General features: G+C 23.9%; 6 protein-coding genes across 6 annotated transcripts; 3 read left to right on the plus strand and 3 right to left on the minus strand. All coding sequences in view use genetic code 6, as the record gives it.

The window, feature by feature from the left end:
- Positions 1–595: 595 nt before the first annotated feature.
- Positions 596–1,882, plus strand: TTHERM_00285240 (hypothetical protein; the record flags this gene model as incomplete). Its single annotated transcript, XM_001018538.3, has 1 exon — positions 596–1,882. One exon carries the CDS (start codon positions 596–598, stop codon positions 1,880–1,882), a length of 1,287 nt encoding a protein of 428 aa, XP_001018538.1.
- Positions 1,883–2,749: 867 nt separating this feature from the next.
- On the plus strand, positions 2,750–9,454 carry TTHERM_00285250 (WD domain, G-beta repeat protein; the record flags this gene model as incomplete). Its single annotated transcript, XM_001018539.2, has 1 exon — positions 2,750–9,454. The coding sequence occupies exon 1, from the start codon at positions 2,804–2,806 to the stop codon at positions 9,452–9,454; it is 6,651 nt and encodes a 2,216-aa protein (XP_001018539.1). The 5' UTR covers positions 2,750–2,803.
- Positions 9,455–10,551: 1,097 nt separating this feature from the next.
- Positions 10,552–13,344, minus strand: TTHERM_00285260 (type A von willebrand factor domain protein; the record flags this gene model as incomplete). Its single annotated transcript, XM_001018540.1, has 1 exon — positions 10,552–13,344. One exon carries the CDS (start codon positions 13,342–13,344, stop codon positions 10,552–10,554), a length of 2,793 nt encoding a protein of 930 aa, XP_001018540.1.
- A 1,906-nt stretch (positions 13,345–15,250) lies between these two features.
- On the plus strand, positions 15,251–16,333 carry TTHERM_00285270 (hypothetical protein; the record flags this gene model as incomplete). The annotated part of the gene is made up of 1 exon (XM_001018541.3): positions 15,251–16,333. One exon carries the CDS (start codon positions 15,251–15,253, stop codon positions 16,331–16,333), a length of 1,083 nt encoding a protein of 360 aa, XP_001018541.3.
- A 1,153-nt stretch (positions 16,334–17,486) lies between these two features.
- Positions 17,487–18,738, minus strand: TTHERM_00285280 (hypothetical protein; the record flags this gene model as incomplete). Its single annotated transcript, XM_001018542.3, has 3 exons — positions 17,487–17,888; positions 18,006–18,044; positions 18,103–18,738. 3 exons carry the CDS (start codon positions 18,736–18,738, stop codon positions 17,487–17,489), a joined length of 1,077 nt encoding a protein of 358 aa, XP_001018542.1.
- A 968-nt stretch (positions 18,739–19,706) lies between these two features.
- Positions 19,707–21,259, minus strand: TTHERM_00285290 (ubiquitin-conjugating enzyme E2; the record flags this gene model as incomplete). The annotated part of the gene is made up of 7 exons (XM_001018543.2): positions 19,707–19,731; positions 20,227–20,294; positions 20,432–20,505; positions 20,643–20,721; positions 20,872–20,889; positions 20,954–20,981; positions 21,099–21,259. The coding sequence occupies 7 exons, from the start codon at positions 21,257–21,259 to the stop codon at positions 19,707–19,709; spliced, it is 453 nt and encodes a 150-aa protein (XP_001018543.2).
- Between the last annotated feature and the right edge of the window lie 1,116 nt (positions 21,260–22,375).

The following is a 22,375-nucleotide window of genomic DNA, read 5'->3' on the forward strand; positions in this document are numbered from 1 at the left end:
CAACCCCAACCCCAACCCCAACCCCAACCCCAACCCCAACCCCAACCCCAACCCCAACCCCAACCCCAACCCCAACCCCAACCCCAACCCCAACCCCAACCCCAACCCCAACCCCAACCCCAACCCCAACCCCAACCCCAACCCCAACCCCAACCCCAACCCCAACCCCAACCCCAACCCCAACCCCAACCCCAACCCCAACCCCAACCCCAACCCCAACCCCAACCCCAACCCCAACCCCAACCCCAACCCCAACCCCAACCCCAACCCCAACCCCAACCCCAACCCCAACCCCAACCCCAACCCCAACCCCAACCCCAACCCCAACCCCAACCCCAACCCCAACCCCAACCCCAACCCCAACCCCAACCCCAACCCCAACCCCAACCCCAACCCCAACCCCAACCCCAACCCCAACCCCAACCCCAACCCCAACCCCAACCCCAACCCCAACCCCATATTAAGTTTTTATTATAAATTATTTAGTTTTTAAATAATAGATAAAGAAAAATTTAAATAATTTAAAAAATAAATTTCTATCAGAAAAAATATTAATATACTAATTAGAATAATTATTAAAAATAATATTTTGCTAATGGATAGAGTAGATAAAGATTGTGTGATTGGATCTGCAGAAACATGTGGGCAAAAACAAACAAAAAAGCTAATGTGCTTGCTTCACAAAAGCGAGGAAATTAGCTTTCTTAACTTAGTTGCGGGAGTAGAAGCTTCAAATAGGTTTTAATGCATTGAATGCTAATATGAATAAAATAGCAAAAACTAAAAAATCAATTTTTTACCCATTAAAAAAATTGAAACAGCCTAAATAGATGATGTGTTCATCTCTAGATTATATAATTGGCCAATAATATCTGATGAGAGCTAAAATAAATTTTAGTTTTTAGAATAATTATGTGCTTAAGCTACAAATAGTCTGGAAGAAGTAGTCAGAGTTGTAGATAATATGATTAAAGAATATACTCAAGTTTTAGAGGAGTATAAGAAAAGCTCTATTATTTTTTATAACGATTTTATTCAACAAGCATAAAAAGTAATTATCGAGTTAAGTGATATTGATTCTCTGTAAAAAATAAAAGATATTATTTTTGATGGTTCTAATGAAAATTTAATGGAAATTAGCGTAAAAATAGATGAAATAATTTAAAATAGATATAAAAATTAAGATAATTTCTCTTAGTAAATATTTGATGCTCATAATATGTATTCTTCTTAATTCAAAAAGCATGACGACTTTGGAATAAATTTAAGTTTTAGACATGAAAAATTGATCTAATTCGTACAGCAATTTACAAAATCTAAGAAGGTTTTTTAAAAGCCAGAAATACATTTAACTAAAAGCACTGGAAGAGATTCTCATAAGCTAGATATAAAAACGTAGTAAAATGAAATAGTTATTCAAAAACTGACTGATTATTATGCCTGGTGCTATTCCAGCTCTACATTAGACAATCATGAAACTTATGAAATGGAGTTTTTTTTTGATAATGAACCCCAAAACTATATTATGGTAGGTCTCATTCCTGATGACCATAAAGATACTTAGCCACCTGGTTCTGGATAAAGCCATTTCTGTAAAATTTTTGGTGACAATAACTCTTTTTACTGTGGAAATTTGGTTAAAGGAGATCTTATAGAAAAAACAGTTAAAGAAGAAGAAATTATAAAAATGAGAGTTTGTATAGAAAAGAATGAACTAATTTTTTATGACGAGTATGGAAACATTAATTCACTTCATTAGCAATACAATTTAGAAGAATTTTCAAAATATAGGATATGCATCTAATTTGGTTAAAGAAGTAAAAATACAATCAGAATTTTTAAGTTTGCTACAGTTTTTGAAGAAAATATAAATCTTAATTGAAATAAATTTTATGTAGAAGCATAATTTGATTAGCATTCTCTATTTAATTAGTATTTTTCTTATTTTTTTAAGAGCTGAAAATTAAATCAATTTATTTTTTTAAATTTTATTCATTTTTAAAAGATTTTTTATTATAAAAAAATTAATTATTCTGATATTTTTGTTTTATTTATTAAATATTAAAATCAGTTTTATATTTTTTTATTATTGCAAAAAATAATGAAAGTTACTTAATAAATTAGTTTATTTGATCCTAAAAAATTATTAAAACTGTTTCTTACCTTTAAGCTATAATATAAATTAAATGTTGAAATAGATATTTTTATTTTTAAAAATTATTAAAAATACAGTTTTGTTTTTAATTTTGTCTACTTTTAGAAGAACGACTTTATTATTAAGAAATTCAAGTGGATATTTTTTGTAAATCTACTTATTCAATAATTAAAGAATATATAAGATATCCTGAAATTTATAAATTATTGTAACTTTCTTAAAATTCAATAATTATTTCTTTGTGCTTTTTAAAAATCTTTAAATTATTTTATATATTAAAATATTTAAAAAGTCATAATTATCATTTTCCAATTCAGTAATTATTTTATTTTTAAATTAAGTAAAAAATTTAACTTTTTATTATTAATGTAAATTAAATGGGTGGCTGGGTATCTATCTTGTTTAAAGTATTTATTCAAAACAAAATAAATAATTATATAAGATAGGACCTATAAGTTTAATAATTTGTTAGTAAGTATAACTTAAAAAATAATTAAGATTTTTTCCTTCTATAACTCTGATAAAGTATTGAGATATCTTTAAATCAACTCTTTTTTTATTTGATCAGATTAATTATTTTTATGATATTAAAAACGATATTTTTAAAAGTAGAAATAGAAAAAGTAGTACTTAAGTAAATAATAAGAGATGTCTTATAACTCCTCTTAAAAATACATTTCTATTCATATTTAATGGACTAGAGCTTTGTTTTCATCAGTTAAAATAGATAAGTCCCTTAAGTAAAAGAATATTAGCTGCATTTCAATGATCAGAGATTAAAAAGATTTCACAGAAACATAATTAAGTAAAAAAGTTTAATAATAAATAATAGATTTAGTATCAAAAGGGGCTTCTTCTAAAAATGTAAGCAAATTTATTCAGAAAAACTATGAGCTATAATAAGATTTAAAGATGCTTTAGCCAAAGAAATTAAAAATCTTAGGAGGTGGGTGTGTTTCCTCTTCTAATGTAAGAAAAGTCAACTCTAATACAATAGTAAAAAAAGAAATGTCTTAAGCTAAATAAAGAAGAAAAAGAAATGAGTAATCGATAGTAAAAGCTGATATTTTAAAATTAAACGAAGAAATGGAAGCTATTATAAACACCAAGGAAGATGATATCTACAACGGAAAAACTTACGTCTTAGATACTATACTTCCCATTTTAAATAAGTAAAGTGTTGTATCAAATAGACCTCTTCATTAAAAGCTATCTAAAATTCTCTAGAAAGCAATAAATTTGGTAATTAGAGTTAATTCATAGGGAGCTTCTAATGATAAAGATGGAAAAAATAATAAATAAGATTTAGATAAAAATAAAGAGAATAATATTGAAGAGAAAGATGATGTAGAAGAAGATGTTGACGATAAAGAACTTGATGAGGATCTAGTTTGGACTGAAAAAGATAAAGCAGATATGGATGCGACATTTACAAATATTATTGATAGAATCAACGCTAGAATAAGTAAGGAGCCTTTGTTGAACCAACTTTATTGTGTTACAATGGTAAGAAATATTTTAAGGACCAAGAAACATGCCTTAAAACTAATGGATGAAGCTATTAGATATGGAGTACCCCTTTTTGGATTAGTTAGAAACTAAGATCCAACACTTTTGTTGATGCTGGCTGTTAAAGGACTTTAATTGATGGATTTACAGTAAACAAAACATATGGTGCAAAAAATGATGAATTTTTAACTTCAAGCATTGCAGTGTGCTAAAAATTTACCAGAAGACTTAAAAAAGTAAAGTAAAAATGTTTAAATGCTATTTGCTTACTTTAATGCGCTTGATGAAATTATTAGCAAGAAAAATAAAGAATCTTGGGAAGTTTAATACTTTTGCTTAATGCAAATAAATGATTTAATTAAAATAATGATTGATCTAAATGAAGTGATATAGATTAGTAACAGTAGTCCTCATTGGAATAGCTTTTTAAAAGATGAAGAAAAGGGTATGTTTACTATTTGTCAAAAAAGGATGTCTATGAGTGGAATCTTCATAGTAAACGCACTAGATACTTTCCTGTTAAATCACAAATTTTTAAGAAGTATTTCTTTAGATATAATAATTAATTTGCTTAAGCTTATTAAGATTGCTGAATCTAAGCATTAGCAGAGTGATAAAAATCAAAACTAAAAAGTTAAAGAAGAAATTGCTTAAGTTTTATATCAAAGATGGCTTTTTGAAACCAACAATCAAATTCGTACATAATTTATAGATGAAGATGTTTTACAGTCTGTTGACGAAGTTGTATAAAAGAAAAATGGAGGGAAACATAGAAAAAGCAATTAAAATTAAGAACATTAACAGCTAGGATAGTAGTAATCATTAAAATAAGAATAATTATCTGTAGGTGCTATTTAAACGGAAGATTAGGAAGAAAGAATTTTAATTGATTTTGCAAATTAAGAGCAGTTGGCTTTACAAGAAATTTAGAAATAAATTCAGCAATAGTAAGGAAAATGCTTAGCTGAATTAGAAAAAGAATTCAACAGCATGAATGAAACATTTGATTGTATGAAGTCTGCTGATGGTATCAAAAAAGTTATTAAACTAAGATAAACTGAAATTTGGAAACAGAGTATTTTAAACAGAAGAGAATAAGGAGAAATATAAAAAGATGATGCTTTGTTAGAAAGCATCAATTTGTATGTAAATTAAAGATTGTAAGAAAAAGTATTTTCTGAATAAGAAGAAAATTAATAAAAGCCTAAAGAAGTTGATGCTCTGAGCTTTATTATGAATTCTTTTATTTAGAAGAAAACTGATCTTAATTATCACACCCCTCTTTTAAGTGTGGTAGCTAACGGTGGTATGGGTAAATCAATGCTCTTCAAAAAAATAGAAATGGAGTTATTAGACGATTTTAGTAAGGATTCTTAGCAAGCAGTTTATGAAAGAGTTCCTATTATTATAAAAATGGCTGATTTAGATTCAGAAAATCCCAATTTAATTTCTTACTTAGACAACTAGCCTATTTTTAAAGAATTAAGGCTAGATGCTTCTGTGTTAAAAACATCTGAATTAAAAAAGCTAATTTTATTTGATGCATTTGATGAATACAAAGGTAAACCTTTTAATCTGTGGACGACTTTCAATTTAACTGAGTGGAAGAATACTAAAGTGATTGTATCCTCAAGAGAAGAAAATTTATCTAAAGATGATTATAAACTTTACTTTTCTGTATCTGAGGGTAATGATTAAGAAAAAAAGAACCAAAATTTCTTAGTTTATAAACTGATCAAATTTGGAAAAGAATAGCTGCTAGAATTTGCGAAAAAATCATTCAATCAAGAATAAAAATAGGATACTGATCAAAAGCGTGTAGATTTACTTGCTTCGTTCACTTAAATAATAGAAGAAAACTCTCAGATATTAAAGTTAATCAGTCTTCCTATAAATGCTTTTATTTTTATTAGAACTCTTCCTTCTCTTTTAAGCTAAAATTCAAATATTTCAATTAGAAATTAGACAGAATTGTAGGAAATATTTTTTAACTATTAATTTGAAAGAGATTCTTTGTTGTAGCCTAGAGCAGGAACTGATTAAGGTTTAAGAGAATTATACAAAATGTAATTCTTTGATCTTTTCTAAAGAATAGCTATTAATATGTTTAAATAATCTATCTTAAGCGTAGACATTTACGATGTTTAGATTGATCTTTTACCACAGATAAAAAAGAAATTGAACTCTCAAGAATAAAAATAGCTTTTACAATTCTTGTAAGATTATCGCAACCCATAAATAATTACTCTGGCTGATGATACAGGAAGAGACTTATATACAGTTAAATTTTTACACAAATCGTTATATGAATATTTTGTAGCTAGAGCTATGAAGTTTGACTTTGACAAGCTAGAATGGAATAATCAAAAGCTGATTGATTTATCATTTGAAGAAATATCTAAATTTGCAATTAATAGCAGATATATTATGGTAAAAGGTAAAAGTGAAATTTGTATTTTGTAATAATTCGCTAGAATGATTAAGCCTATCATATAAAAGAGAGAATTCTTGCAACAATGTGAGAAGGAAGAGTCAATATAGGGCTAACATAATTTTATATAGATTATGCTCTTAACTAGAAAGCAGTTCCATGGAGAAAAGCTAGATATTGCGTCTTCCAATATGCTTAGTGCTATAGCAAACAGCAAAATATCTCTAACAGGATTAAAGTTAACAAGGTGCTCCTTCAAGAAAGCATATTTATATTATTATAGAGGAAATATTGATTTCACTGGATCTAATTTAAAAGAAGCAATGCTCGGTTAGTGCTTAGCTGATTATTCAAGAAGTAAAACTGAATATGCTTAGACTTAAGATTCGATTAGTGATTGGAAAAGCGACTCCATTTACTCTTTTAGTTGCTGTGTTATTCCTTCAAATTAAAAAAATAATGATAAACTAAGCATAATTACAGGCTCATTTAGTGGATTTGTAAATTAATATGTTCTTGAGTTAAATGGAAATTATTCAAAAGATAATAATCAATTTTATGTAATTCCTTCAAAGAAAATGTACGAAATAACAAAATCAAAAAGATTATATAAAGGAGAAATAACTAACATCGAATAATTCGAAAACAAATATTTTGTATCACAGAAAAAAAATATAATTGTTCTTGATGAAAATGGAGAAGAAATTTTTATATTTTAAGCTCACACATAAGATATTAAATTTATAGACATTAACTACTAATTAAAGCACTTGGTGACTTGCGATATAAATAAGTAATTGAGATTTTGGAATATCTCTAAGCAGTTTCAATTAATATCTTCATTTGATGAAGTGCATTAAGAAGTCATGACTTCGATTTGTTATTCTCAGACCTAAAATATTCTAGTGAGTTCATCGAAAGGAAAAAAATGCAAAGTTTGGAAAATGGAAGGAAGTGAATATGTGATGAAGTATGAAATTGATGTGGGACAGCCAGTTGACAAAATGATTTTTACGCCAGATGGAAAATAGATCTTAGTTTCTCAAGGATTCATGAAAGGTTTAGTTACTATTTCTCTTGATGAAAATAAATCAGAAGAGAAGTAAGCTACTAATCTTACCATTCCTTTTGCAAGCAAAATGAAATTTTCACCTGATAATAAATATTTGGCAATTATATGCTCAAATTCAACATCGATATTTGATGTTAACAAAAAATATGAAAAAATTCAAACTCTTTAATTCAATTCTTATGAGTCTTCTCCTATAGATATTGCCTTCAGTAGCAATTCAAAATATATTGTAGCTACAGGTTATGATAGCAGCTGTGCAGTTTGGGATATTTCTTAAGACTTCAAATTAGTTAGTAGTATTACAGGTCATTAATCTAGTATTCTCAACTTAAGTTATTCACCTGATGGTAAATATATATTTAGTACATCAAGATACTATATTTTCGTTTGGCAAGAAATAAAATTACGAGATGGCTCCTTAAATTATGAGGTAATATCTACAATATCATTAGACAATTACTATTATATTGAAGGATTAGCTTTCTTAAATAATTAGAGTCCTAATCACTATAAGTTTTCAATAATTAGCAATGCAAGTTACTTTACACTTTATGAATTTAATTGTTCAGATAATAAAATTTCTTTAATAAAAAACTGTAATATTGAAGATCAGTAGAACAGATAAAAACCTGTAGCATTATAATATTAAAAAAGCGATAAATATTTACTTTCTGCAACTACTTAGGAATTAAATTTATTTGATGTTGCATCTGATTATACTTTAATCAGATAATTTTCACCTAATACAGCAGATTAAAAAATAACTTGTAGCTGCTTTTATTCAGATTTACAAAAAGACTTCCACCTATTAATAATTGGGTACAGTAGTAATACATTTGACTTATGGGATATTTCTGAAAGAAGTTTAATTGAGAAATATAAAACAGTTACAGTGCAAGGTTCGCTTGCTAAAATGATTTGCTCTCCATGCGATACAATTTTAGCAACTGTGACATCTGATAATATAATTTAATTGTGGCACACTCAAAAAGATTTTGCTCTATATACAACAATAAGTGCTGTAAAAGACACAATATATTCAATAGCATTTAGTTAAGATTCTCAATTCCTTAGCTGCATTACTGAAGACAAGAGCATCAAGATTTTCTCTTAATAGAATAACTTTGAAACATTTAAAATGTTGAAACATGATATTGACACAACAATAGGCTGTATTTCATTTCAACCTAATAATTCTTAATAGTTAATGACTTCATTGAATAATGAAATTACTATTTGGAATCTTTAAGAGACTTATGAGATAGATGATAATTTATAAGGCCACACTGAAAGTATATCATCGACATGCTTTTCTTATGATGGTAGTTATTTAGTTACTGCAAGTTCAGATTCTATAATGAAACTTTGGTACAATTTATCAGCTTAAGATAAGAGTCTGATTCCTTTGTTTGAGTTAGTCTCTACTATAAAATTAAATACTCCTAACAATTATACTGTATCAGTAATAGTGTTCATGAAGGATAATAAAAGTTTCTTAACAGGATGTGATGATGGATCAATTAGATTATGGCTCATTGAATAATTATATATAACCCCAGCTTTTACAATCCAAAAAGATTAATAAGTTAAGGCTATTTCAAGCATTTCCATAGATGCAAACACAAATAAATATATAGCAATGGCTTGTTAAAAAGAGTTCATAAGATTTTATACTTAAAATACTAAATAAAAGAGCTTAGAATTTTATAAATAGGTAGATTTTGAACAAGCCATTCATTCTGTTTTGTTTTCTCCAAATAATAAATACCTAGCAGCAGGTACCAATAACGGAAAAGTTTATATATTAGAAAGTGAAGAAAAATCAGATTAAAACGCTACTTTCAATGTTTTATGTTAGTTTAATGATGATGAGTCTACTGAATTTGTAAATAATTTAGCTTTTACCAAAGACAGTAAATACTTAATAGCTGCTTTTTTCAGTAAAATTCTATTGGTATATGACATAGAGAATAGAGTTGTTACTTAAAAAGTTACTTATTCTGATATTTGTAGCCGTTTAGAAATCTCAGGAGATGGAAAAATCTTAGTACTTTCTAGCTATAAAAATGCATTTTATTTATTTACATGTAATTCAGATTCTGAAGATAGAAAAGAAATCTTAAAATATATTAAAAAGAACACTGATCACTCTAATTCTATTTTTTCTATAAGTATTTGTTAGAGTTCTAATTTATTGTGTTCTGGCTCACGTGACTCAACATGTAGGTTATGGGAATTTTCAAATAGCTAAAATGATATTTTAGTTAAAAATATCCAAACTCTTTGAAAAAAATGTTAAATATTAATTTACTATTCTAAAATTTTTAATGTAAAGCAAAAACTATTAAATTAGTTAATTTTTTTGGTTTAATTGAAAAAATAATTTTATTAAAAATTTAGTTATATTTATTAATCAATTTTGTTATTTTAATACTTTTTATTTAGTTAGAATTAAAATATGTTATTTTATTTCATTTTTATTTTAAATATTTAAAAAATTGACAAAATTTTAGATATTCAAAAAAAAAGTTTAAAACTAATAAAAAAAGACTTTACTATAATAAAAAAATGATTAATTTAATTAAAAAATATTTTTTAACAATTATTAAATAATAATCAGTGAAAATAACTTTAATAAAATTTTCTGTTAACAAACAGAGAGTTATAAATTAATAAAAAATAAGAAAATATCACTAATTTCATTCAAATTAATATCCTAAAAAGTTTTATAAATATATTCGAAAACATATTAAATAAAATATTTACAGTCCGTCTCTTGATATACCGTAAAACCTCGTTAATTCGCAACCCACAAATTCAAAAAATTTTCGATTTATCGAGGTTTTCATTCTAAGGCTCTTACCTCTTACCTCTCAACACGGGCGTTTTCCTTAACGGGGTTTTACGGTATATATTTGATTTTAGATCTACAATAAACTTATCAATGGAAGTTTCTTATATATATTTTAATTGAAATACTTTATAATTTTATACTCTATTAAAAGATTAAAAATTCTAATATTCTTTAAAAATTTTCTATTTTTAACTATTCGCATTATCATAATATGAATAATTTTGATGAGCTTAATATCTATTCACTAACTATAATTGAGAATTTAAAATCAAATTCTGTATTTTCAATTAGAAGAGTTTTATATTATTTTTAAAATATGTTACTTACTTTACTAATTTAATAAAAAGATAAAAAAAATTTAAATAATCGTTAAATATATTTAATTTGTTAGACAGACATAATGTTTGAATAATTATCAAAATATTAAAAATTTAAGTAATAAAATTTTAAACATCTACTTACTTTTTTTATATTTAGAATTGAAGAAGTTTATTTATAATTAACTATATATTTATTTTAACAGAATTCAATCAAGCTGTTTGAGTTTTACAAAAATCAGAAACTATTTATTTATATTATTCAAATAAATTGTAATCATTAATTTGTTACTGTATAAATTTATTTGATTTATTGGCTATCATTTACCATTATTGCTTTTCTTTTTAAAAATAGTTCTCTAAAATCCAAATCATTAGTATGGTCATGAACAAATCTTTTTGCTAAAATAATTTCAAGGTTTCTTCAAGTTTATCTTATGTGCATTTAGTAATATCAAGAACAACCTATTAGTTGAATATCCACTTTCCTTCTACTGTTACTTATTTTATGATATTTTATAAATCTAAAGATCCTAATTTATAGTGATTATTGATATTTTAGAAGCTACTTTATGAAAAAGTATTTATTTATAATTTACTTTAATTATCCACAAATTCAACTTTTTGAATTTTAAGCAAATCCTTATTAAAAGAATTAGTATTTTATGAATTAAGATTTTAATTTACATAGGAAGAGAGCTAAAGGGAATTGAAATTATTATTATTTTTTGTATCATTAAATGTTTAATATTACATATTTTATCGATATCTTGATGCACAACATTAATTTGAATTATTTTAGAATATTTTTTTCTTATTAATTTCATCATCAATTAGATCAGTTAAATACTTACTTCTATTCTCTCTAACCCTCAATCTCTCTCTACTTCTACTTCTGCTTCTATCTTCTAACAAATCATTGCTTTTTAAAACTTACGTCTTATCAATAAAATTTTTATTACCTACAAAATAATTATAATTGTAGTGATTTTATATACTTGCTTTATTTAATTTTTAATCATTTTAAGGTAAATATTGGTCTACAAAATACTATATTCTTTTTTCATCAGTAATTTACTCAATTTCACAGAAATATGAAGTGTAGCTAGTTAATATCTGATGCTCAATAGATTCATTAACTAATTATTAGATTTCTTATTCTTAACTTAAAATTTAATTCTTTATTTTTAAAATGTTAGAAAGCTAGCAAAGTTTTTGGTGAATTCCTAATTTAAATACAGTCTTATTCAAACTAGGATCATATTTATGGGCATCTTAAGGCTCTAGGATAATTGTTTTTTCTACTTTTTAATTTATAGTAGTATCAAAGTATTATATCTTTACCAATTTATTTTCATCATTTAGACTATCAAAATCAATACCAGATTTTAAAAAGAGTGTAAAAGTAAATAAATCGTTTTTAAATAAACAGTATAATGAATCTTCTTTTGGGTATTAAGAGTTAAATATCTCTTTATTATAAGATAGTTTTACATCTTCTAAAATAGGGGAAATACTATTTTATAAGATATTAATAATACTTTCTTAGATAAGACTTTAATCTGTAACATGTGCATGGCAACCCTTACCTGATTTAGCTGACTGGATTATAAGGTCTTTATCTACATAGAGTCCAATACCTATAGCATGAACTCTATTACTAATGTTATTAGATTATATTAAATGCATCACATTTTCTTTGTTTTCAATTTATCCATCTGTCAATATATAAATTTACCTTCCATAACCCTTTACATATGGTTGATTAAAAATCTCGCTTAAAGGTTGGTATATATTAGTTCCACCATAATTTGCAGAATAAGTAATTATTTCATTTAAGGCTAATTCTACGTTTTCGTTAGAATACTTTTGTGATTAATCAAAGAGCTTAGAAAATTCAGTACCGAAGCTATAAATATTAAAATAGCTATCTAAAGGTAAACTTTTGATGAATAAAATAAGAGCTTCAATAGCGTTTTAAATACTTTATCCAGACATAGATCCACTTCTATCTAAAAGAAATATAAACTCACATTTAGAGGAATCTGTCTAATCTATTATTTATTGATTAAAAGAGTTAAGATATTCTTGAGAAAATATATTTTAATTTTCTGCAATTGACTAAACAATTGCATCATTAATTTAAGATTTAAATTTAAAATTAAAATCAGGAACAAAAGATATCATAAACGAGTTATTTTAAACATCAATTTGCTTATTGGATTTATCATCTTTATTTATGTGAACCTAACTTTCACAAGCTCCATAGAGAACTTAAGGAACATGCATATTTTCAAACTAATAAATAAGTTTGAACTAAACTATTTATCCTCCTTCTTAACAAATTTGTGTTTAAGATCTATCTAATTACCTTGTATAAAAAGCTGTGTGGTTCTCATCAACCTGCTATACAAGTAAAGAGATTCCAAAATTTTTAAAGAAAGTTATCTTTTAAGAGCATAGAAGATCTAAGATAAAAGAATTCTAATTAATTTGCTCATGTGATTCTTTTAAAACTAGAGATAAATCAACTGAATAAAAAGTGTTTAAAATTACTTAGAGCTGCTAAGAATATTTTAATTTGATATCAATACAAAATTTTTGAGGGATATTTCCTAATCTGATTTCAAGACACTCTCCTACTTCCCTTTAGAAGATCTTTTTTTCACAATAGCCTACTATATTACCTTCTTATCTACCTTATAAGTAAAGATCTTTAGCCTCATTGATCTTCTTTACAACACCTTTTGCAGTCTTACCATTTATAGTAGCCTAGAAAGATTCAATACAAATATTCTAATCAACAGGAAGATAGTAAATAGCCTCATTAGAGTCATAGATTTTCAAGTTAGAGTCAAAATTATTTTAATCTTAAAATCTTTAAGTTAATTCTACTTAAAGAATATTATTAATTATTTTGCACTAATAATTAGAAAAAACTAGTTGAGGTATTGCCTCAAAGTTTTTTTTATTATTGAGTGAGATTCCAAAGAATTTATTGTTCATCTTTTTATTTTATTTTAATTTTAAATAAAAAATTATCAAAAAATTTCATAAATCTAATAATTTAAAGAAATAATTAAAGATTTAAGGGAGACGTAAACTAATATTAAAATAGATAATTAGTTTTTTTTTTTGATCATTACCTAAATTTTCTTGTCATTTAATAAAAGATTAATCATGAAATATGATCAGAAAAAATAAAAAAGGATATATAAAATTTAATGGTTTATATCAATATCAAATAATTTAGAATTTTATGCAAAAGAATAAATAAAATTTATTGTCTACCTACTTAAAGATATTGATAAGCAGTATATTTTTCCAATTATTTTATTTTTAGGCATAAAACACACTTATCTAGTACCTATTACTAACTTGATCATCAAATTTCTAAATTAGAAAAAATTATTTATTGAAATACTTATCTAAAAAATTTGGATGAACAATAAATGTTTAGATTAAATAAAATATAAAATTGATTAGCAAATTTCTTGATTGTAAACTTCCAATATTAAATTTTATTGCTTAAAAGGAATCATTGAATGTATAAAATATTTAATCTTAAAACAATAAACTATAATTTTATGTGTTGTATGTTGACATAGTTAATTTTAGGTTTGAGATATAATAATAATTTCACTGATAATTTGTGATTAATAAAATATCTATTTGAAGCTAATATTTCTATTTTAATAATTTATTTGATCTTTCATATCTTGACCACAATTTAAAATTTGAGAATATCTATTTTAATACCATATATCTTTTATTTCAATCTATAATGTCAAAAACAATTTAGAGACACAAAAATACCTTCTCATGATTATTTTTAATTCATATTTATAAACTACTATTTGTTTATAATTATTAATGGATTCATGCTGATAAAATTCTTATTTCATAATCAAAATTAATTAGATATTCTTTTTTTTAATTAATTTTTATGTTTTAGTATATTGATTGATAGTTAATTCGTTTTTATTAATAATAAGATGAAGTAATCAGTTTTTATTAATTAATAGACAATATTTTATAAAATCTCAAATTAAATTTTCTGAAAAAATTAATAATTTTGAACTTGTTTAAAAAAAATAATTATTAATTATAATTTATTATATTATATTATCAAATGTATTAAAATAAACATTTTTTTGAAAAATGTAATTAGCAAAACTTTATTTAATTAATTTTTAAAATATTTTATATATAATTTTTTTTAAATAAATAATGAAATACATTACAAAAAGCACAAAGAGGATAAATTTTTTATTGAAAAATTGAAAACTATTATGAGTCAGTCACCTGAATTAGATAGATTATTTTCTTATTATCAAGCTACTATAAAAATAATTAATAAGAATTTTAATTTTTAAATTTATAATCACAAATATTTAATATATTATAAATAGTTTAACATCAATAAAAGAGCAAACATTTTGAAAATAAATTAAACAAATATTTTTTTAATAAAGTCAAGAAATAATTCAGCTAACTAATAATTTGTAGGTTATTTACATCAAATAATTTTAGAAAATTAATATGAAAAAATTAGAAGCAAATCTTAAAAAAATGAATAATTTACTATTTTATATTTATTTTTTGATTAAATTTTTTGAATATATTAAATGAGTTTTAAAATTAAGAATCAATCAACGAAGTTTAACAGCATGTAAAAAAGAGGGTATAAAATTTTAATAAAATTTAAATTGTTAAATTATTAGAATGATAAAATTTTAAATTCGAAAATGAAATTTAATTATTATTTTAAATTTGAAACATTCTAATAATTTAATGAGCAATTACTAGGCATAAAATAGTCATAAGAGAAATATGAAATAAAATTTATCAATAAAAACATCTAATTAAAATAAATTTTAAAAGCAAAGCAGCTATAATATTTAGACGATAAATGTCTTAAGAGGTGAATAACTATTCCATGTAAAATGAAAATAAACCTTTCTTATTGAAGGGTATTTAAGATCTAAGAGATTCATTTGTTAAAAATTAAAGTATCCTAGGACATCTTACTTTTAAATATACAAATTGGTGCAATTTATTAGTAAAAAATAAGGATTAGCCAATAGAATTATAATATCCTAAGATTGTAGAGAGTTCTTAAAAGCACTTGGAATAAATAAGATCAATATACACAAATTCAATTAGAAACTTTCTAGGAGTTCTTTAAGGAAATACAGATATAAGTTAAAATTAATATAAGCCTCCATCAGATTAATGTAGCTAAAACAAAACTATTAAAAAAATCATTGAAAACAATTAGAATAACTATTCAAATCAAGATTTATCCCAAAACGAAATACAATAAGGTGATGTATAACAAAATAAGTCTTAATAGTCTAAAAAAATTCAAATGGATCATGTAAAATAGTAAACAAACTTTGATGACTATTTAAAATAAATAATTGAATTTGAATAAAATTTTGATGTCAAAGTTCCCGATTTTTTCAAGGACAGAGATATACATCATTATCGTATGGTAATGTCAAATTATTAAATTTCCCTTTTGAAAGTTAATGATGTTATAGCTGTTAAAAATATCATAGATATCACAAAAAATGATAGGTTTGTGGCTGCTCTCCTACTTCTAACAAAACAGCTTGTTAAAGACATTTTGAAAAGATATGATTCTATTTAAAAAAACCTTTAAGAAGAATTACTTATAGAAAAGGACATGCAATAAGTTAAAGAAAAAAATTACACCTCTTACATATAATAAATACAAACTTTTGAACAAAATTATAGAGTTTAACTTCCTCTCTTCTTCAAAAATAAATAAGATTTTATTAAAAGAGAATATTATGAAAAAAGATTTGCAGCTGCTGTTTAAGATACGGATTGTATCAAAATTCATTAAATCCATTAAAAAGTTAGAAGCTAAAAAGCAATCATAAATGCCCTATTGATAACAGAAAATTAATTTTAAGCTATTATAAACAGAGCATAGGCACTTCTTTACCCAGAAAAAAAAGATTGAAAGAATAAAATATCTTAAAATAACTTTTAACCTTAATGATTAATAAATTATTTCATAGAAAATAAAAATAATCTTTGTAATTTTATAAAAATTTATTTTTTGAACATTATATATATTACTTTTATTTAGTTTAACAAAAGTAAAATTCTATACAATTTTTTTTAATTGAGTTAAAAGTATTTCAAAGTTTATATTTATTTCAAGATTTTTTTAAATTAAAATTTTCCCATTTTTATCTAATATAAATTGTAAATAAAAAGATTGAGGATTCTTAGCAATATGTTTTGCATTAATAATTTCTTTGTGAATATCTAAAAAAATATCTAAAAGTTTATTTTTTAGTTTGAAAACAAATAAAATTATTTTAATAAATTGAAAGTATTAAAAAATCTTTTATTTAGAAAAAGTTTAGATAAACAAAAAATAATACCTGAATTAATGATTTAATTTTATTTGATCCAGTATAAATTATTAATTATTTAGTAATAGTAATTCAGAATTAATTAGTTTACTAACAAATAATTAAAAAAAAAAATATCATAAATTGATTTTTTAAATCTTGTAAAGTATTTAGTTATCTCATTTTCAAATAGCATATATATTTTCATTCAATATTTACTATTATAACTATATAAGTATGTTTATACCCTTTCCTTTTTGTTAATTGATTAATTGTTCCATTTCTAATTAACTACTATATTTAATATTATGAGTAATAGCAAACACTTTGTAGACATTTATATATTAATCTATTTAAATCACTAAGTTTATATACTAATACAATAATTAGTGAAAAAATCGATAGAGTGCTATAATTTTCAAAAATTTTGTAAAATAAGTGGCATTTATTTAATTATAAATTAAAATATAGAAACAGTTTAGACTTTAACTATGAAATAATTTATTTATTTATTAAATTACAATAAAATTATTATTTGGTCTTTCTTAATTTAATAACTAAAAATTTATTTATATTATTGGTTATTGAATTTTTTTATAGTTATATTTTTAAATATGCTTTAAATATATTTTTTCTGATAGATTAAAGATATGTTATAAGCATCAAAGATAGATAGATAACTCGTTCATTTAATCTTCCTTAGATGGCATATTACAAATAAGTGAATATTTAAATATGTAAGTATATCAACTATCATTACTGCTTCTACAATATCGATTCTAGTCTTATCAATTCCTATTTTGTTTCTTTATACTACCTATACTCGTTCTCAACAGGTTATATATCTTTGTGATATCTTATTCTGCGATTATGATTTTTGAAAAATTCAGATTGATAATTATGAAGCTTATCTCTTAAATCTGCTCTTAATCTTTTTAATTCTTCTATTTGTTTAATTATTTAGGCTTGCTAAGGGTTATTTGCTGTGTTTTAAATTTGAGTTGAAAGACCATTTTATGAACGCTATTACTAGTATTATTATTGTTATTGCTACTATGAAGCAGATTTTGTTCTAACTGGCTCATCATCATTATCATCATTAACACTTCCAATTTATCCTTTCTATTGCATAAATTGCTTCAACTTCTTATAATACTATTTAAATATAAAGTAGATTGTTTATAGCTGATCATATTAAGTAAGTAATTATTGAATTAAAGTAATAATTTTGCTTAATTTTGTGATCATTTTTTGAATTTTTGAATAAATTACTATATATAATGGACGAAGAGGCTCTTTTTCGTTCTTTTGCTATTTATATTAGATTAAATAAAATTAATTTCTGCTTTTTATATTGTTTATAATTTACTGGAAATCTATTGAAATGAGTCTAGAATGAAGCATCATACATTTTTAATTCCTATTTTACTTTCTTCTTTTCTAGTGTCAGCTATTCAAATGACATATTTTCTAAATCACTTCTTGATACTCTTGATAAATTTAAATTTAATCTTTATTGAGCTTCTCTTAATTTATTAGGACCTTCCTTTTAGATCCAAAGCTCAGGTGTTAAAGCTTCTTTATTTTATTCAAAAAGATTATTTCTTTGCACATTACCCCATTGAGATTATTAAGAATTAAGAGAGGAGCTACTTTAGGTAGTTGCTTGGCCGATTGATGAAGACAAACTCTATTGAGGTAAATTCGTTGATGCACTATTTGATCTCACTTAACTTTAAGGTTGATTGCTTATTGATTGGTTTTATGAAAGTATTTAAGGCTATTTTGAAATGAATGGTGATGTTTCTATATTTTTGATGTTCTAAGAAGAAGTTTTTTATTGATTTTAAGAAATTGAAGACGTCAATGAAGTAGAAATCGTTGATTTCTTTGCCTATGAAGAAAACATTCCCCTAAAATCATCTATAACTAAAACTTAATTCTCAGTTGAGAAAAATCTGCCTATGGTGTCAGATATTAAATCATTAATTATGTCGAATTCCATTGAAAATCAACTATTTGAGTTTTTTTATTCCTTGCTAATTTGTAATCTTACACTTAAAAAAAATAAAGATTTTTTAATTACTTATTTCTTGAAATCAAAAATTTGATTTATTTAAGTCCACTTTTGAAAAATTGATTAATGAAATGTATTTCAATCATAATTTATCTTTAATAGCTTCTTACATCCATTGTAATTAAATAAGTATTAAGAATTTATTTTATCAGATAATTTCATTATTAATTTTTTAATAATTATGCTAATAAATCTATCATAAACACTCAACATAAGTAAACACAAAATCATATAAGTTTTTTACAACAGTCTTTTTAATTTTTTCAAAAGTTAATTTAACTAGAAATAATTTCTTTACAATTATTTTTTATCAAAATTGCATGCTTTTTCTTAAAAATTTTTAGACTTTGATTATTTAATGGATTGAAAGAAGACATTAAAAAATAAATATAAAATCAGAAAAAGAAGAAGAAGAAGAAGAAAATGAAGATGCTGGCGATGTAAGAGAGGATAAAAAATTAAAGAAGTAGATACAGGATGTACTAGTTAGTATATAGATATCATTTTAACTATATAGCAATATTAGTTTATATATATTCTTAATATTAATGATTCATATTTAAAATTCGATTATTCTTTAGCAACTGTTAATAGTACTAGATGTTTTTTTATAGTAGTGATTAAAAAGATTGAGAATAATGTATTTGATGCTTTCTTCAATGCAGTTCATAAACATTATAATATTTATTTAATAAGTAAATATAAATCTAGTAAGAAAGCTACTAAAGAATATGGCTATGTATTTTTAACATACTTCACTTTATTATTTTTCTAGGCTATATACTTTCTATGCAATATTTAATAATATATTTCATTAGTTGATTGCTTAGATTTTAATGATTGAATTGTTTATATATGGATTGATGGGTATTTGTGTGTGTGTTTAATTAGATTCTTCAGCACTTTTCGTCATCGTAACTCCTAAATTATTTATAAAAATTGGTTTAATTAAATAATGTCTTGCTTGCTTGTTGTGTATTTTTTTAAAAGATTAATTTTGATTAATTTGTTTTTTATGAAGTAATGTTTTTAACGTGTCTATTTCCCACACTAGGTCAACTTTTATGTGTATTTTTTGCTATTGAAAACCAAATGTTAATGATTTTTTATAGATAGCTTATTTAAAAAATTTCTATCAAATATTTAAAAAGCAAACTCATATTTAAAATAACTAGAGCATATTTCAGAAAGAATTATGAGTTCAAGCTAGTTATCCATGAGTTTTATTTTGTTTTATAACTCTCTTTCATTCTATAAATTAATTTGCTTTTTAATATTTTATCTACTATATTAAACACGACATCATTTGCTTAAATTATGCATCATACACTAAAAGAAAATTCTTTCTTATTAAGATTTTTCAAAATTTATTGGTATGCGATAAAAAATATAGATTAAATTATTAAGTTAAATTACCATAAGAAAGCCTTGGGACCTCTACCTTGTGATCTTTTACAGAATTCAGCATCATTAAATGGTCTTCCCTAATAATTTTAGGTAAAAATTAATGTGAAATAGGAAAAGCTATTCGAAGATATTTAGTGAAATAAATTTAATTTTCTATTTAGTTATTTGTTTGTTTGTTTGCTTGTTTATTTATTTATTAGGGTTATGAATTTACCTTTTTGGTTGCAGAAGAAAGCATAGATAAAATAGATAAGCAAACAGAAGAAACAGTCAAAGCAGCACTCCATTCTAATTTATATTAAGTTTATCATTAAATTTTGAAGAAAAGTTAAATGCGAATTGTTGAAAATTTAGGTGCAATAATTTGTGCTTATATTTCGCGAAGTTTTTTAATTTTTTGAAAAGAAACAAAACAAAGTAATTACCATCATATAAAATTGATAAGCAGATAAATCCATTTGAATAAATATGCTCATGGTCAGGGATTTTACCAATAAAAATAACCTTTTAAATTTATTTTAAAGAAATAAAGTTAATTATAAAGTGAAAAAGTATTGATGCTTTGATCTTCAATGAGAATTTTCTTGGTCTTGAAACCAAAAATATTCTCAATTGTGATATTTCTAGCTAAATTTGAAAAATCAATCTATTCACCTCAGGAGATTCGATGGGCTATTTTTATACAAAAAGGTATTGTTTATAAAAATTTCTTTGATTTATCAAAAAAAAATATTACATATTCTGGAGAGAACTTGAATTATAATCTATTTTAAGAAAAAAATAATATTAATAAATTATTTGACCTATTGAAAAACTAAAAAACTGCTTCTTATTAGAAGTGAATCACCACTTTATCTTTAAATCAAATAAATAATCTTTACTTGAACTTTTCTCCTTAGAAAACGGTGCCTTAGGCAGCAGTGAATTCAACGTGCCAGAGTTTCAAATCGTTGTTGGGCAAAGTTACATGAAATTAATCTTTATAGTTTTTTTGCATAGCTTCCAAATCCTTTTGGAGTCTCTTGGTCATTCTTGCTTCCATCTTATTTACCTTTCTTGCTTTATTTGTTTTTGTTTGAAATTTAATTGCTTTTACTTGTAAATATTTCTTTATTTTAATTTTTGTTTATTTTTAAAATTATGTTTTTCTTTCAAACAATTTTTGCTTATATAAACTATATCACTATGAGTGAGTGAGTGAGTGAGTGAATGATTAAATGAACTATCGCAAACAATCAATTAAACAATAAAAAAAACTAGATAGAATAGCTAATTTATTAATTATTGATTCCAAATAAATGGAAAAACACATAAAAAACCAAGAAACTGATCCAATAAACTATTAATTAAAACACTTAAAATTTTTAGTGCCTTATTTTATTCCTTCAAAAAAGGATCGATTAACACCATTATCTTTTATAAATTTTAGCTTTTTCTTTTATTTCTTCAATGATCTTCTTTTTACTTTCTCCCACTTTTATTTAATTTTTTTACATTTCTTTTCTGACTATTCGACAAATTTTGCATGAAGCAGCAGCACATTCGAAACTGATTGATTTACTTTTTTGTTATATAAATTTAATAAAAACATAGGTGAGCTTTCTTGAAAAAGCTCTTGTTTCTATTCATTACCTCCTTAATTTTTCCGCCAGCCTTAGTTTTTAGCAACACGAGAGATTAATAAACAAATCGTTTATCAGGAAAAAAAAAATTCATAATCAATTTTGAAGTGATTTTTTTAGAAAAAATAAATAAATTATTTTCTTTGTTAAGAAAAAATAATACCTAATAAAAAATCTTTATTTAATTTATATGTAAAAAAATAGGATTATTTTTTTGATTTTAGAAAATATTTTAAAAATTCTAACAAAATAAATTTTACAAATTTTTAAATTTCAAAGTAAAAATTTTGTTTTCTATTCTTAAAATAAGTTTCTTTACTCTTTGACAATATTAATAATTAAGTGAATGACTGATAGAATGACATTAAATTATTCTTACATTTTTTATCAGAAAAATAGCCAAAATTAAAAAAAACCTAAGCAAGTTATTGAAGTGTCTAGTTTTTAAAATAAAGTTAATGAAATTAAATCAAATTTGTAAGTATTAAGATAAAATTATAGAAATTAAATTAATATTCCAATTTACTATCAAATTG

The sequence above is a fragment of the Tetrahymena thermophila genome (genome assembly GCF_000189635.1).
Source record: "Tetrahymena thermophila SB210 genomic scaffold scf_8254594, whole genome shotgun sequence".
NCBI lineage: Eukaryota > Ciliophora > Oligohymenophorea > Hymenostomatida > Tetrahymenidae > Tetrahymena > Tetrahymena thermophila.